Below are 15,673 nucleotides of genomic sequence, written 5' to 3'. Positions count from 1 at the left end.
ACTAATTTTGGAAGTGATAAACCATCACTTCTGTCATGTGCTATTGGTCACACAATGATAGAAGAGACTACATACAAAGGGTGTGAATATCCCTTAGGGGGATAGGGAGGCAGGGATCCCTTGGGGCCATCTTGGAGGCCAGCTGCCACACGGAGGGAGATACCTGAAGACCAACCAAATATCCTAGTCCTCAGCAAAACATCTCTCTTGGGTTTTACATTTGTTGATGATTCTTTCTTGAACCAATGTTGACTGTGATGGCTGTAGAATGGCTTATGTTCAGCTTTCAGTGAAATGTAACTATAGTTTCCAGTTAAATAATACATTTCACATACATTCTTATTTCCTTCTCGTCATAACAAATTAGCCAAAGTTGATTTCAAAACCCTGCTGTTTCCACCTCCCCACCCCGCCTCCTCACGGTATCAGCCATGCTGCCGTGGCTCCATTCACTTTCAGCATGGAAGGTACGTGAGATCCGAATGACTGGCCATGGCTCGCTTCCCATATCCCTGGACTTTACACAACCACAGATCTAGTCCAGGTCAGGTTGAAAGATTAAAGATGAGAATCGATTGGAAGCCCTCTGCCACTGATTTCTGCAGGATAAGGAAATAGGATTGGATACCCTACCTGCTGTCAAAATTGATTTTCTCTCTCCCTTATGGCTATAGTATACGGTTCTGTGGCTCTTTGTGAGACAAAACGAAGACATCCTCGGAAGCCTGAGTCCTTAGCCTGGAGTCCCCAGTTTTTAAACTGTGCCTGGAGGAGACCTCTTAAAATTGTAGGCATCATTGTGGGTGTACAAACTGATCATGCGCATCTGTCAGAAGCACCTGAGAACCTTTTTCTAGAGAGTTCATAGCTTTCAGCAGGTACTAGGAGATATTTCTGGACCAGGAAAGGGTAGAGTCATTTGATAGTCAGGAGGTGAGGGTGTCACTACATCCAAGGTCTGACCTGTGTGTGCTCACTCCTAGACAGTGAGGTATAAGCCAGGGCTCCAGCTTGTTCTTTCCCACAAAGGTAGAACCCTTTCCGAGCAGTGGGGAATTCACATTCACGTTCCAGGTATCTCTTTCTGTGGGGCAGACAGTGGGGAGGAATATTAGTGAAACAAATCCAACTACCCTATAGCCCGAAACTGCTGTGTGAACATCCTTGTCCCCTAGGAGGGAGGATTTACCCTGTCTTGCTTGCTATTCAAGCTTCCAAACTTTTGTTTATTTTCCTTTAACCCATTCTTACTCTGCTGCTGTTGAGTGTACAGTGTTCTGTAAATGCCACTTAGATTGGTTGATGCTGTTCAGTTCTATGTCTTTGCTGATTTTTCTATCTACTTGTATCTATTACCGAGAGAGGAATGCTGACATCTCCAATTGTAATTATGGATTTGTCTATTTCTTTTCAGCTCTGACTTTTGCTTTGTGTATTTTGAAGCTCTGTTGTTAAGCACATACAAATTTAAGGTTGCTATGTCTCCTTAGTGAATTGACCATTTTCACGATACGTAGCACCCCTATGTATCCCTGGTAATTTTCTTTGCTCTAATTATTTTTTTAAGATCTTATTTATTTATTCATGAGAGACGCAAAGAGAGAGAGAGAGAGAAAGAGAGGCAGAGACACAACTCAGGTAGAGGGAGAAGCAGGCTCCGTGCGGGGAGCCCGATTCAGGACTCGATCCTGGGACTCCAAGACCACACCCTGGGCTGAAGGGAGGCGCCAAACTGCTGAGCCACCCAGGGATCCCCCTTTGCTCTAATTATTTTGTCTGATATTAATACAGCCCCTCCAGCTAATATTTTAATCAATACTTGCATGGCTTTTCCCATCCTTTCACTTGTACACAATCTCTATCATTATATCTGAAGTGAGTTTCTTTTTCTTTTTTTTTAAGTGCTAGGGTTTTTTTGTTGTTGTTTTGCTTTGTTTTGTTTTTATTCATGAAAGACACACACAGAGAGAGAGAGAGAGAGAGAGGCAAAGACACAGGCAGAGGGAGAAGCAGGCTCCATGCAGGGAGCCTGACGTGGGACTCGATCCCGGGACTCCAGGATCACGCCCTGGGCCAAAGGCAGGCACTCAACCACTGAGCCACCCAGGCGTCCCAGAAGTGAGTTTCTTGCAGCAAGCAAATAATTGGATTTTTTAGAAATTCATCTCAACAATGTATTAATTGATGTGTTTTAATTATTGATATGCTTTGATGTAGATCTACCATTTTGTTATTTGTTTTCTCTTCTTTCCCTCTGTATTTTTTTGTTCCTGTTTCCCCTTTCCTGCCTTCTTTTGGGTTACTTCACCCTTCTTTAGAATTCAATTTTAATTTATTTATAATGATATTTTGCTGTATCTCTCTGTATAGTTTTTTAAGGGCTTCTGAAAGGATTGTAAAATATACAGTTAACTTTTTTTAAGATTTTATTTTTTTTATTCATGAGAGGCACAGAGAAAGAGGCAGAGACACAGGCAAACAGAGAAGCAGGCTCCATACAGGGAGCCCGACGTGGGACTCGATCCTGGGTCTCCAGGATCACGCCCTGGGTTGAAGGCGGCGCTAAACCGCTGAGCCACCCGGGCTGCCCTACAGTTAACTTTTTGCAGTCTATCTATAATCAAGATTTTACCGCTTCAATTGATTATCACTTCTTTATACTATAGTTGTCTTTTTTTAAAGATTTTATTTATTTATTCATGAGAGACACAGAGACAGGCAGAGACAGGCAGAGGGAGAAGCAGGATCCCCGCAGGGAGCCCAATGTGGGACTTGACCCTGGAACTCCTGGCTCACGCCCTGAGCCAAGCATCCCTATAGTTGTCTTTATAGGGATCCCTGGGTGGCGCAGCGGTTTGGCGCCTGCCTTTGGCCCAGGGCGCGATCCTGGAGACCCGGGATCGAATCCCACGTCGGGCTCCCAGTGCATGGAGCCTGCTTCTCCCTCTGCCTGTGTCTCTGCCTCTCTCTCTCTCTGTGACTATCATAAATAAAAAAAAAAAATTTATAGTTGTCTTTATATACATACATATAAATCCTGTTGGAAAATGTAATTTTTGCTTTAACCATCAAAAATATTTTAAAGGGGTGCCTGGCTGGTTCAGTTGGTGGAGCATGCAACTCTTGATCTCGGGGTTGTGAGTTCAAGCCCTAGGTTGGATATAGAGATTACTTTAAAATAAAAAAATATTTTAAAAAATAAAATCTTTAACAAAAAAAGAAATATTTTAAAGCACTAAAAAGAAGAACTGTCTATTAAATTTACTATTTCCATTGCTCTTCATTTTGTTGTTTCAAGCTGCATTTTGATGTCATTTCCCTTCTAAGGAACTTGCTTTAGCAATTCTGTTAGAACAGGTCTGCTGGCTATGAATTCTCCCAGTTTTACTTTGTATGAGAATATCTTTATTTCACCTCCATTCTTGAAAGATACTTTCACTGAATATAGAATTCTAGGCTGACACCTTTTTTTTTTCTTTCAGCAAATGAAAAATGTGTCCCTTCTGGGGCGCCTGGGTAGCTTAGTCAAGGATTCAACTCTTGATCTTGGCTGTGGTCTTGATCTCAGGATTATGAGTTCAAGCTCCCATGCCGGGCTCCACTCTGGGAAGGAGCCTACTTTAGAAAAAGAAAAAGAAAAAAACTGCGTCACCTCCTTCTGACCTCCATAGTTCCTCATGAAAAATTGACAGTCATTGAAATCATTATTCTTAGGTATATCATATGTCATTTTGCTTTCTTTCTATTTGACTTTAGTTTTCGGAATTTTGATTATGATGTGTCTGGGTATAGATTTCCTTGGGATTGTCTCCTGTTTTGGGTTTGCTCAATTTGAATCTATAGTTTTCTGCTTTTCACCAGACTTGAGTTTTGAACCATTGCTTCTTCAAATGTGTTTCCACCCTGTATTTTCCTCCTCTAGGAATCCAATGACACATATGTTAGCTCTTTTGTTGTTCCACAGATCTCTAAAGCTCTGTTCATTTTTTTCAATATTATTTCTGTCGTTCACATTGGATAATTTCTTTTTAAATATATTTTAAGATTTTTAATTTTTTTAAGTAATCTCTAGGCCCAACGTGGAGCTCAAACTCACAACCCCAAGATCAAGAATCTCGCGTGCCCTCTACCGACTGAGCCAGCCAAGTGCTCCTGGATAATTTCTATTGACTTATCATTCCCTACACTAACTCTTTCCTTTGTCATCTCTATCCTGCTAGCAAATCCATCCAGTCAGTTTCTAGATTATTTTATTATTATTATTATTATTATTATTATTATTATTATTATTATTTTCTTTTTCAGTTCTAAAAAATCTTTTTAAGATTTTATTTATTCATGAGAGACACAGAGAGAGAGGCAGATACATAGGCAAAGAGAGAAGCAGGCTCCTTGCGGGGAGCCCGATGCAAGACTGGATCTCTGGATTCCAGGATCACAACCTGAGCCAAAGGCAGATAGATGCTCAACCCCTGAGCCACCCAGATGCCCCAGTTCTAAAATGTTTATTTGGCTATTCGTTGTGTCCTCTACTCCCTTCTCCTTCCTTGCATTGCCAAGTTTCCTAGAAATTTTAAATATTATTTTGAGACCCTGGATCTTGGTTCAATCCTATGGAGAATGTTGATATATTTGTCCTAGTTAGTGATCTATAGGTTCAGAACATTTAACCGAAAAGCTTGAGCCTGCTGTCTGTGAGGTGCCATTAGGATCTGGCTCACATGTAGGCTACTCAGTGGTCAGCCTGAGACTGGTGAGTTCTAACCACAGCTGCATTCTCAGTCTTTGGTATGCTAATTAGAACCAGATTCGTGCACGTACAAGTAGAAGATGAGCCCCGTACAAGTAGAAGATGAGCCCCGGGCGATCATAAACAGCTTTATGGAATTGCATTCCTGAGCAACATCCCTCTTCACTATCTCCAAGTACTTCCCATTTTCCTGGAGCTGTCTTTGTCATTCCTCCAGCCAGAAACTACCCATTTCTAGAACGATGCTGTCTCTGGGGCTACGCAGCAGCCAGACAGAGGAGGAGAGGGATGTAAAAGCAGCAGTGTTTGGCTCTCCCCTTTTGGAACTCTGTCTTCAACCAGCTGGAGAGGAATGTCCCCTTCCCTAAGTCTTGATTCCTGCAGTTTCCTGTTGTGGGCCACACTCTGCTGTTAACTACCCTTGCTTCAAATAGCTGGTAGACTGGAGAAAGGAGTAGAAAAGAAGTAGGGTGGGGCACATGGGTGGCTCAGTGGTCGAGCATATACCTTTGGCTAAGGGCATGATCCTGGGGTTCTGAGATGGAGTCCTACATCCCCCCATGGGGAGCCTGCCTCCCCCCTGCCTATGTCTCTGCCTTTCTCTGTGTCTCTCACAAATAAATAAATAAAATCTTAAATTAAAAAATCAAGGAAACTATTATATGATCCCCATCTGGGTCCTATATTAGAAAAAAAAATGACAACTACCTTGCTTATGATGCGAATGGAAATCACACCGACAGGTCTGGTTCCCAATAAGAAGGAGAACATCTCTCCCAACCCGACTTTCTCCCACTGAGAGCAACCCTACAATCTGGAACAAACCTACGGTGGAGCTATTTGAGAAAGCAAATGCAAAGAAAAGAAACAGAGATTTCTTCCACTCTTTGAGCCTCAGGAGTTTCCTTTCTGCTCCTTGAGTCAGACTGAGAGGGTTTCTCTTGGATCTCTCTTCACCACGGTGCTCACTTCCAAGTTTCAGCTGTGTTGAGTTCAGGCTGGGACATCTGGAAAATAAAATGGAGAACTAACCACCCATTAGGTGGCACTGAAAATTCCGTTGTTCTTCCCAGAGCTGCCTGATATTGACTTTTCAGAGTTCTCAAATAGCTCTACCATAGGTTTGGTCTAGATTGTAGAGTTGCGCTCAGTGGGAGAAAGTGGGGTTGGTAGAGATGTTCTCCTTATTTGGAACCAGACCTGTCGGTGTGATTCCCATTCGCATCATAAGCAAGGTAGTTGTCATTTCTTTTTTTCTAATATAGGACCCAGATGGGGATCATATAATAGTTTCCTTGATGGGATCCCTGGGTGGCGCAGCGGTTTGGCGCCTGCCTTTGGCCCAGGGCGCGATCCTGGAGGCCCGGGATCGAATCCCACATCGGGCTCCCGGTGCATGGAGCCTGCTTCTCCCTCTGCCTATGTCTCTGCCTCTCTCTCTCTCTCTCTCTGTGACTATCATAAATAAATTTTTAAAAAAATAGTTTCCTTGATTTTTTTTCTTTAAGATTTTATTTACTTATTCATGAGAGACACAAAGAGAGAGACAGAGACATGGGCAGAGGAAGAAGCAGGCTCCCTGTGGGGGGCCGGATGCAGGACTCAATCCCAGGACCCCAGGATCACAACCTGAGCTGAAGGCAGAAGCTCAACCACTGAGCCACCCAGGTGCCCCTAGTTTCCTTGATTTAATGCTGGGAAAGGAACCCTTTTGATAAAAGATGGTGTAGGGCATGGGGCAAGGTCCTGTGATGCTAAACCCAGTGCTTTTGGGGTTTTGTAGGCACCATGGCTGAGGAAACGGCCCCAGCAGTTCTGGAACGGCACCAGGGGTCCCTGTACTCCCTCTTTCCTGATGGCCATGTGGAAAAGTATTTTGACCAGGTGGACATCTCCAATGGTTTGGATTGGTCCCTGGATCACAAGATCTTCTATTACATTGATAGTCTGTCCTACTCTGTGGATGCCTTTGACTATGACCTGCAGACGGGGAAGATCTGTATGTACTTTTTCATTATTCTTCTTAATACTGCTGGTATTTTTTTTCATATGTGTGTAACTAGTAAGCTGCCTCTTCCTCAACTTATATGAAAAGGCCCTTACTTGTCAAATAAAGAACTGTCTGATGTGACTATTCCAACATAGTCATAATTGCCCAGACTCAACTGTGCGGCCAATCAAGCCATGGCCCTCAACACAACTAACTGTGGCCACCTCGGACATAATATGAATAGATCCTTAATCCCCTCTCTCGCCACCATCTCTAGAAAGAGGCTCACTGTGCAATGGATGCTGTTCTACCGGGAGGTGCCTACAGGCAAATAATACACAGCAGAATTAGATAAAAGAACAGAAAGTTAGGGTTGGGGTTGGCATTTCTCATTTGTCCTTTAGTTAATGGTAGGCAATACTCAGAGACAAATTAACAATCTTCCAAAGTGGGAAAGTCTAAAACGTAGCTGCAGATTGTTCAGTTCCATCAGTGAGTTCTGCATGAGCCACAGTTGGAAACTGGGAAGGAAAGAATTCTTGAGGAAAAATCAGGAGGGAGTTCTTGAAACTGTTTTGTGGAAGGTGCCAAACCACAAGAGCAAAACCAATCATAAAAGCAACTCAAAAAAAATATCACAAGGCTCTCGTGTAGATTTAACGAGAGGCCAGTTATTTCAGTACAGATGTTTTGCTTTGAAATATATAAGGCTCTTTGTTACAACTGTTTTTACCCATTTTTACTGACACGTGGTTTTAACATCTTTTTTTCCACTATACCACAATGCAGTTACCATGATGACCTGGATTTTGTAGTATAAATTTCCTCTGGAGCTTGATGCGGGGGTTCTTTGTATCCTGTGATTCCCCCTCCTTTAATGCCAGCTGGTTGGCTCCAGATTACCCCTCCTCTCAGAAATAAGCTCTTCAATATTGAGTTTTGATAAGATGATTTTGGAGCATTCAGCTGGGCAGAAACAGAACTCTCACATCTTACTATTTTTTGCATATGGGCCATTCACATGGTAAGGCCACCATTAAGTTGCCTTCTAGATCTTGGAGTTAATCAAAGTCAGCATTTTTATAAGCAAAACAGCAAAGGTCTAACCGCAGACTGAACTGTATCCGAGGTGGGTGCTCAGAGCTTCAGTTCAGGTCAACCTCAAAAAGAACTATTGGTATTTTATTAATAATTCTACTTCCAAAAAAAAAAAAAAGAATTCAACTCCCTTTTGGCTCTCCTTCTCCAAAAGCTTAGATGGATATGACTGTACACAAACTAAAGAGAGTGCAATCACCCCCAAATCATGTGGCAAAAATCCTTAGTTGAGGAGTGCCCACTCGTGTTTCTGGACATTTTTGTTTAGTTAGGAATTCTTCTGAACCATCCCACATGCCAGACCCGGATAAGCAAAAGTCATCAGGATTTACAGTCAACTTGCGAGTTCCTTGTCTGATGCCCAGCATTGAGTGGCCTATTGCTTTGTCATGTGTGTATGTTTGTTTGTTTTAACCCTAGCCAACCGCAGAAGTGTTTACAAGCTGGAGAAAGAAGAACAAATTCCAGATGGAATGTGTATCGATACTGAGGGGAAGCTCTGGGTGGCCTGTTACAATGGAGGAAGAGTGATTCGTTTGGATCCTGAGACAGGTAGGCTCACAGCAAAAGAAAAAAATCCCTGCCATGTCTAGAAAAAAACACGACACTAGCAACCAAAGAAACTTCATTACTAATTAAGTTATATGGAGCTATATTCAGAAGTCTCAGTAGGACGGCTTGGAAATAAAGGCCAAAGATAGAGCACAAAACTTACAGGCAGAACTTCTTTTCCTGAGGAGGTTAAGTCTTTTTGCCCAAAACAAATTGTCAGGGAAGGTAGGTTAAATACATGGCTGAAGTCTGACCTCCACAATCCTTTTTGATTATCCCTAATTCTCTACAAGGGGTCCCGAACAGTAGTGCAGGTTGAAAATTTGCTAAAGCTGGACTCTCAAAAAAATATTTGGTGATCTAGGGAAAAGACTCCAAACTGTGAAGTTACCTGTTGATAAAACAACTTCATGCTGCTTTGGAGGGAAGGACTACTCTGAAATGTATGTGACCTGTGCCCGGGATGGAATGGACCCTGAGAGTCTTCTGAAGCAGCCTGAAGCTGGTGGGATTTTCAAGGTGATCCAGCTATTTATTTTAATTTGAGGGTGAGATGGGAGATCCTTGGCTAAGTAACTGAGTGATTAGTGCTTTTTCTTTTTATTATTTATTTATTTATATTTCATTTTTATTTATTTGAGAGAGAGAGAGAGAGAGCAAGAGAGAAAGAGCACGAACAGGGAGAGGGGCAGAGGGAGAGGGAGAAGCAGGCTCCCTGCTCAGCAGGGAGCCAGGCACAGGGCTGGATCCCAGGACCCCAAGATTATGGCCTGAGCCAAAGGCAGACACCCAACTGACTGAGCCACCCATGTGCTCTGATTAGTGCTTTTCCATACTTCCAAAACATAATTCTACTTAGTATTTTTTTTAGCAAGAGAAAGCAGGTATATGTGCGCGCGCACACACACACACACACACACACACACTCTAGTTGGGACAAGGAGGGCAATGGGAGAGGGAGAGAAAATCTTAAGTAGGCTCCACACCCAGTGTAGAGCACAACCAGGGGTTTGATCTTACGACCCTCAGATCATGACCTGAGCCAAAATCAAGAGTGTGGTGCCCAACCAACTGAGCCACCCAGGCATTTCTCTATTTAGCAATTTTAAGCTCATCATGCTAGACTTTTTTTTTATGCTAGACTTTTTAAAACATTTTATTTAGACTTTATAGACTGTAAGTACAAGATCATGTGTTTAGCCCACTTTGTGCAGCATTTCAAAATATTGTTGTGCTTCAGTAGTGTTTGCCGAAATTCTGTAAATCAATAGAACGAGCTTGAAAAATCAGTGTTTGAAACATGTTTATGAGATCAGTTGATTGTTTTGGTGTCAAAAGAATATCTTTGGGCTTCTTCCTTTTTGCAACCAAACAAACACTGATAAAAACTATGGACCTCTAGGGACACCTGGGTGCTTAGTCAGTTAAGCATCTGCCTTCGGCTCAGATCACGATCTCAGAGTCCTGGGATCAAGCCCCGAGTCAGGCTCCCTGTTCAGCGGGGAGTCTGCTTCTCCCTCTCCCTCTGCCCCTCCTCCTTGCTCTTGCTATCTCTCTATATATATCTCAAATACATAAATAAAATATTTTTTAAAAATTATGGACTAGGAAGGCTGGGTGGCTCAGTGGTTGAGCATATGCCTTTGGCTTGGGGCGTGATCCCATGGTCCCGGGATCGAGTCCCACATCGGGCTCCCTGCATGGAGCCTGCTTCTCCCTCTGCCTGTGTCTCTGCCTCTCTCTGTGTCTCTCATGAATAAATAAATGAATCTTTAAAAAAATTATGGACCTCTCAAACTGAAAAGAAATAGGAAGATGGTATAAATAAATTCAGTTTTAAATCCAAGTTAATTGCAGATGGTTGCTAGTTGGACTATTATCAATGTGAACTCGACTTAATCAAGTAATTCCTTTTTATGATAGGAAATAAAACAAGTATAATTGGTAGCTAAATATATTAATATGAATCATAAAAAATGCTTTTGAAGAATACTTGAGAATTACCTTTAAGCAAAATTTCTCTCGTTTTTCTTTTTAACAGATAACTGGCCTTGGGGTCAAAGGAATTCCTCCCTATCCCTATGCAGGATGAATGGCAGGTCTTCTTTCCTACTGGGGGAAATTTGAAGACACGTAGAAAATTCTAGAGCTGAAATTTCAATCTAGTTACAAAACAAATTAAAGAAATGGTACTATTAACAGGCAAAATTAACGTTTTTTTTTCATTTTTAAGAGGTAGAGCATTTTAATAAGGGGTGACAGGTAGTTTTGATAACACACTAAGAGGCCTTCTACAAAGGTATTACAGAAATATAAAGAATTGTTCAACTGTCAATCAGCCTCTACTCTTTGCAAATTGCTAGAAGGGGACTGGGGGTACTATATCTTTTATGCATTCCATACTTATTATACCTAAAGCTTAAAAAAACTAATAAATAATTACCTTATAATGACTTATGATTATGTTCCTTTTTATTTTCGTCATAATCTTATAAAATATACTGCAGTGCTAACCTGCCTTCATATTATTTTTCCTACATATTACTTTTTGCAAGTTAAAATATAACTGGAGGATGAGAATGAAACTCTGGCAAAATCCATGGCTCCAACTGCCACCTAATAAATGTAAAAGCAATATATCACTTTAGAGAATACTTTAAAAAAATAGCTTTATTGAATTATAATTGACCTATACATATTTCAAGTCTACAATTTGATAAATTTTACATATATACTCACTAATGAAACCAACACCACAAGCAAGGTAATGAATCTATTTACCACCCCCAAGACTTTACCTGTGTTCTTTGGTAATCCTTTGCTTTGGTCCCTCTGTATGTCTGCCCTCATCCCCAGGAAAACACTGATCTGATGTCTGTCACTATTAATTAGTTTTAAAATTGGATGGTGTTATTTCTCCAGCTTTGTTCTTTTTCAAAATTGTCTTAGTTCTTCTAGTTCCTTTGGCCTTCCATATAAATTTTAGAATCAGCTTAACTGGGCACCTGGGTGGCTCTGGTTGAGCATCTGCCTTCAGCTCAGGTCATGATCTCAGGAGTCCTGGGATTGAGCCCCATGTCAGGCTTCCTGCTCAGTGGGGAGTCTGCTTCCCTCTAGCCCTTCCTTTTCCCCTCCCCCTGCTTATGCATGTTCTCTCTCTCTCTCTTAAATAAATAAATAAATAAATAAATAAATAAATAAATAATCTTTTTAAAAAATCAGTAGAACAATTTGGAGAGAATTAGCATCTTTACTATTTTGAGTCTTCCAACCCATGAGCATGGTGCATCTTTCAGCTATATAGGTCTTCTATGACTTTTTTCTTTTTTTTCTATGACTTTTTTCATCAGCATTTTGCAGCATATAGGTCTTGTACATGTTTTGTTAGATTTATATTTGAGAATAATGTGCATTCTGCTATTATGAATGGAGTGTTTTATAAATGGCAGTTAGATTCAGTTGGGTGGTGGTGGTGTTCAGTTCTTCTATATCTTTCCTGAGCTTCTGTCTTCTAGTTTTATCCATAAATGAGGAAGGAGTGTTGAAATCTCTATCATTTTGGATTTTTCTGTTCTCTATTCAGTTCTGACAGTTTTGGAACTCTGTTGTTAGGTGCATTTAAAACTGAGCATCAGGGAAGCGCAGGTGGCTCGGTGGTTTAGCGTCGCCTTCAGACCCGGGATTGAGTCCCACGTCAGGGTCCCTGCATGGAGCCTACTTCTCCCTCTGTCTGTGTCTCTGCCTCTCTCTCTCTGGTCTCTCATGAATAAATAAATAAAATCTTTTTAAAAATAAATAAATAAATAAATAAAAATAAAACTGAATATCTTTTCAATGAATTCACTTTTTTTCAATATGTAATGTCCTCTCTTTATCCCTTGAAAATCCATTGAAATCCATTGAAAATTCATCAAGGTTTTTTAAAGATTTTTTTTTAATTTTTTTAAATTTTTATTTATTTATGATAGTCACAGAGAGAGAAAGAGAGAGAGGCAGAGACATAGGCAGAGGGAGAAGCAGGCTCCATGCACCAGGAGCCCGACGTGGGATTCGATCCCGGGTCTCCAGGATCGCGCCCTGGGCCAAAGGCAGGCGCCAAACCGCTGCGCCACCCAGGGATCCCTAAAGATTTTTTTTTAAAGATGGGTCTCTTTTTTAAGATTTTATTTATTTATAGACACAGAGAGAGGCAGAGACACAGGCAGAGGGAGAGGGAGAAGCAGGCTCCATGCAGGGAGCCTGATGTGGGACTCGATCCCAGGTCTCCAGGATCACACCCCAGGCTGCAGGCGGCGCCAAACCGCTGCGCCACCGGGGCTGCCCAAAGATTTAATTTTTTTTTCTTTTTTTTTTTTTTTATTGGTGTTCAATTTACTAACATACAGAATAACCCCCAGTGCCCGTCACCCATTCACTCCCACCCCCCGCCCTCCTCCCCTTCTACCACCCCTAGTTCGTTTCCCAGAGTTAGCAGTCTTTACGTTCTGTCTCCCTTTCTGATATTTCCCACACATTTCTTCTCCCTTCCCTTATTTTCCCTTTCACTATTTTTTAAGGGACACCTGAGTGGCTCAGTGGTTGAGCATCTGCCTTCTGCTCAGGACGTGATCCCGTGTTCCAGGATTGAGTCCTGAATCAGGCTCCCCATGGGGAGCCTGCTTTTCCCTCCACCTATGTCTCTGCCTCTCTCTGTGTGTCTCTTATGAATAAATACAATCTTTTAAAAAAAGATTTTTTAAAGAAGTAATCTCTACACCCAACGTGGGGCTCAAACTTAACAACCCTGATCAGGGTCAAGAGTCCCATGTTCTACTGACTGAGCCAGCCAGGTGCCTCATTAATGTTAATTTTTTTGCTTTCAACCATCAAGCGTGTTTTGAAGAATTCACGAGGAAAATAATAGTTTATTATCTTTAACAAAATATTTACCATTTCTGTTGTTCTTTCTTCATTTCTGATATTCTAAGTTTCTTTTGCTCTCCATTTTATTGTCTGAAGAACTTCCATTAACAGTTCTTTTAGAGTAGGTCTGCTGCTATGAATTCTCTCATTTTTACTTCATATGAGAGTGTCTTTATTTCACCTTCATCCCCGAAGGCTATTTTCACTGGATATGGAATTCATGGTTGATAGTTCTGTACTTCCAGCCTCTTGGCACTTTAAATTTGTGCTATTTTCTTCTGGCCTTCATGGTTTCTGATGAGAAACCTAGTCTTCAAAATCATTATTTCCCTACAGGTAATGAGTAATTTTTTTCTTGGCGATTTCAAGACTGTTTTTGTCTTTAGTTTTCTGCAATTTGATTATGATGTGTCTGGATATGTATTTCTTTGGGTTTATCCTGTTTAGGGTTTGCTCTGCTTCTTGAATATATACATCATATATATATCACACATAACTTGGGAAGTTTGGGAAATTATTTCTTCAAATATTTTGTCTGCCTCATATTTCTCTTTCTGGGACTCCAAAAACTTGAACATCAGACTTTTTGTTCTTGTCCCACAAGTTCCTGAATTTCTGTTAAATTGTTTCAATGTTTTTTTTCTCTCTGTTCTATCGATTGATCTTCAAGTTCACTGGCTCTTTTCTCTGTTTTCTCTGCTAGTGAGTCCATCTGGTTATTTTTACTGTTATTATTTTATTTTTCAGTTCTAAAATGTCCATTTCCAGTTCTAAAATTTCCATTTCTATTCCAATACTTTCCATTTTAACATTTGTTTGGAGAATTTTCATGATTGCTCAATCATTTTTATATGATGGTCGTTTCAAAGTGCTTGTCAGACTAATTCCAACAGCTGCATTATCTCACTCCTGGCACCTGTTATTGTCTTTTTCCATTCGAATTGAGCATTTCATTGTTCTTTGTATGATGAGTAATTTTAGATTGTATCCAGGATGTTTTGAATACTATATTATGGAACTCTAGGTCTTGTTTAAATCCTATGAAGAGGGCAGCCCTCGTGGCTCAGCGGTTTAGCGCCGCCTTCAGCCCAGGGCATGATCCTGGAGACCCGGGATCAAGTCCTGCACTGGGTTCCCTGCATGGAGCCTGCTTCTCCCTCTACCTGTGTCTCTGCCTCTCTCTCTCTCTCTCGAATAAATAAATAATCTTTAAAAAATAAATAAATCCTATGAAGAATGTTGGTATATTTGTTTTAGCAGATGATAGGTTTGGTCAAAAAGTTCCATCCTATCTTCTGTGGGTGTGGTTCCAATGTCAGTTGTTTTTACAGGCTTTGCAGTGTTATTTGGGACTGTTCCACATGTGTATTACCTGGTGGTCAGTCTGGGACCTGGGAAAAGGTCTAGCATTAGCTCACTTCTCTGAGTCTTTGATATGTTAATCAAGATCCAATTCATGTACATGCAGGTCGGGAGCTGGGAAAAGCAACTCCGTAAAGTTGTTTATGAATGCCTGGGCTCAAACCCAACATGCAAAGGCCTTTTCATTGAGGATCTCCAGGGAGCATGGTGGATCTGAAGCCCCAGGACAGCTTCTTCTCCAACCCTCACTACAGTCCACTAGTTGTCTGATCTCTGCTTGGTCCTTTCCCATTCTCATTTCTCAGTCAAGGGTTTCTCTCTCTCTCTCTCTCTCTCTAATAAATAAATAAATCTTTAAAAAATCAGCAGAACAATTTGGAGAGAATCAGCATCTTTACTATTTTGAGTCTTCCAACCCATGAGCATGGTGCGTCTTTCAACTATATGGTCTTCTATGACTTTTTTCATCAGCATTTTGCAGCATATAGGTATTGTAAATGTTTTGTTAGATTTATATTTGAGAATAATGTGCATTCTTCTATTATGAATGGAGTGTTTTATAAATGGCAGTTAGATTCAGTTGAGTGGTGGTAGTGTTCAGTTCTATATCTTTCCTGAGCTTCTGTCTTCTAGTTTTATCCATAAATGAGGAAGGAGTGTTGAAATTTCTATCATTTTGGATTTGTCTGTTTCTCTATTCATTTCTGACAGTTTTGGAACTCTGTTGTTAGGTGCATTTAAAACTGAATGTCTTGGGGCAGCCTGGGTGGCTCAGCGGTTTAGCGCTGCCTTCAGCCCAGGGTGTGATCCTGGAGACCAGGGATTGAGTCCCACGTTGGGCTCCCTGCATGGAGCCTGTTTCTCCCTCTGCCTGTGTCTCTGTCTCTCTCTCTCTCTCTCTCTCGAATAAATAAATAAATAAATAAATAAAATCTTTTAAAAAATAACACTGAATCTCTTTTCGATGAATTGAATTCAATATGTAATATCCTCTCTTTATCCCTTGAAAATCCATTGAA

The 15,673-nt window shown here is 41.0% G+C and overlaps 1 protein-coding gene across 3 annotated transcripts in view; it reads left to right on the top strand.

The window, feature by feature from the left end:
- The window catches only part of RGN (regucalcin), a 32,301-nt gene extending 21,458 nt beyond the window's left edge, over positions 1-10,843 (top strand). For all 3 annotated transcript variants that reach the window (XM_077888519.1, XM_077888520.1, XM_077888517.1), the window contains 4 exons: positions 6,534-6,749; positions 8,259-8,390; positions 8,755-8,909; positions 10,432-10,843. In XM_077888519.1, the coding sequence (XP_077744645.1) occupies positions 6,534-6,749; positions 8,259-8,390; positions 8,755-8,909; positions 10,432-10,482 (554 nt within the window). In that variant the 3' untranslated portion in view covers positions 10,483-10,843. The remainder of the gene's footprint in view (positions 1-6,533; positions 6,750-8,258; positions 8,391-8,754; positions 8,910-10,431) is intronic.
- Positions 10,844-15,673: the final 4,830 nt, after the last annotated feature.

The sequence above is a fragment of the Canis aureus genome, chromosome X (assembly GCF_053574225.1).
Source record: "Canis aureus isolate CA01 chromosome X, VMU_Caureus_v.1.0, whole genome shotgun sequence".
Taxonomy (NCBI): Eukaryota; Metazoa; Chordata; class Mammalia; order Carnivora; family Canidae; genus Canis; species Canis aureus.
The sequence above is the reverse complement of the archived record's forward strand: the minus strand, read 5'-3'. Positions and strand labels throughout refer to the sequence as shown.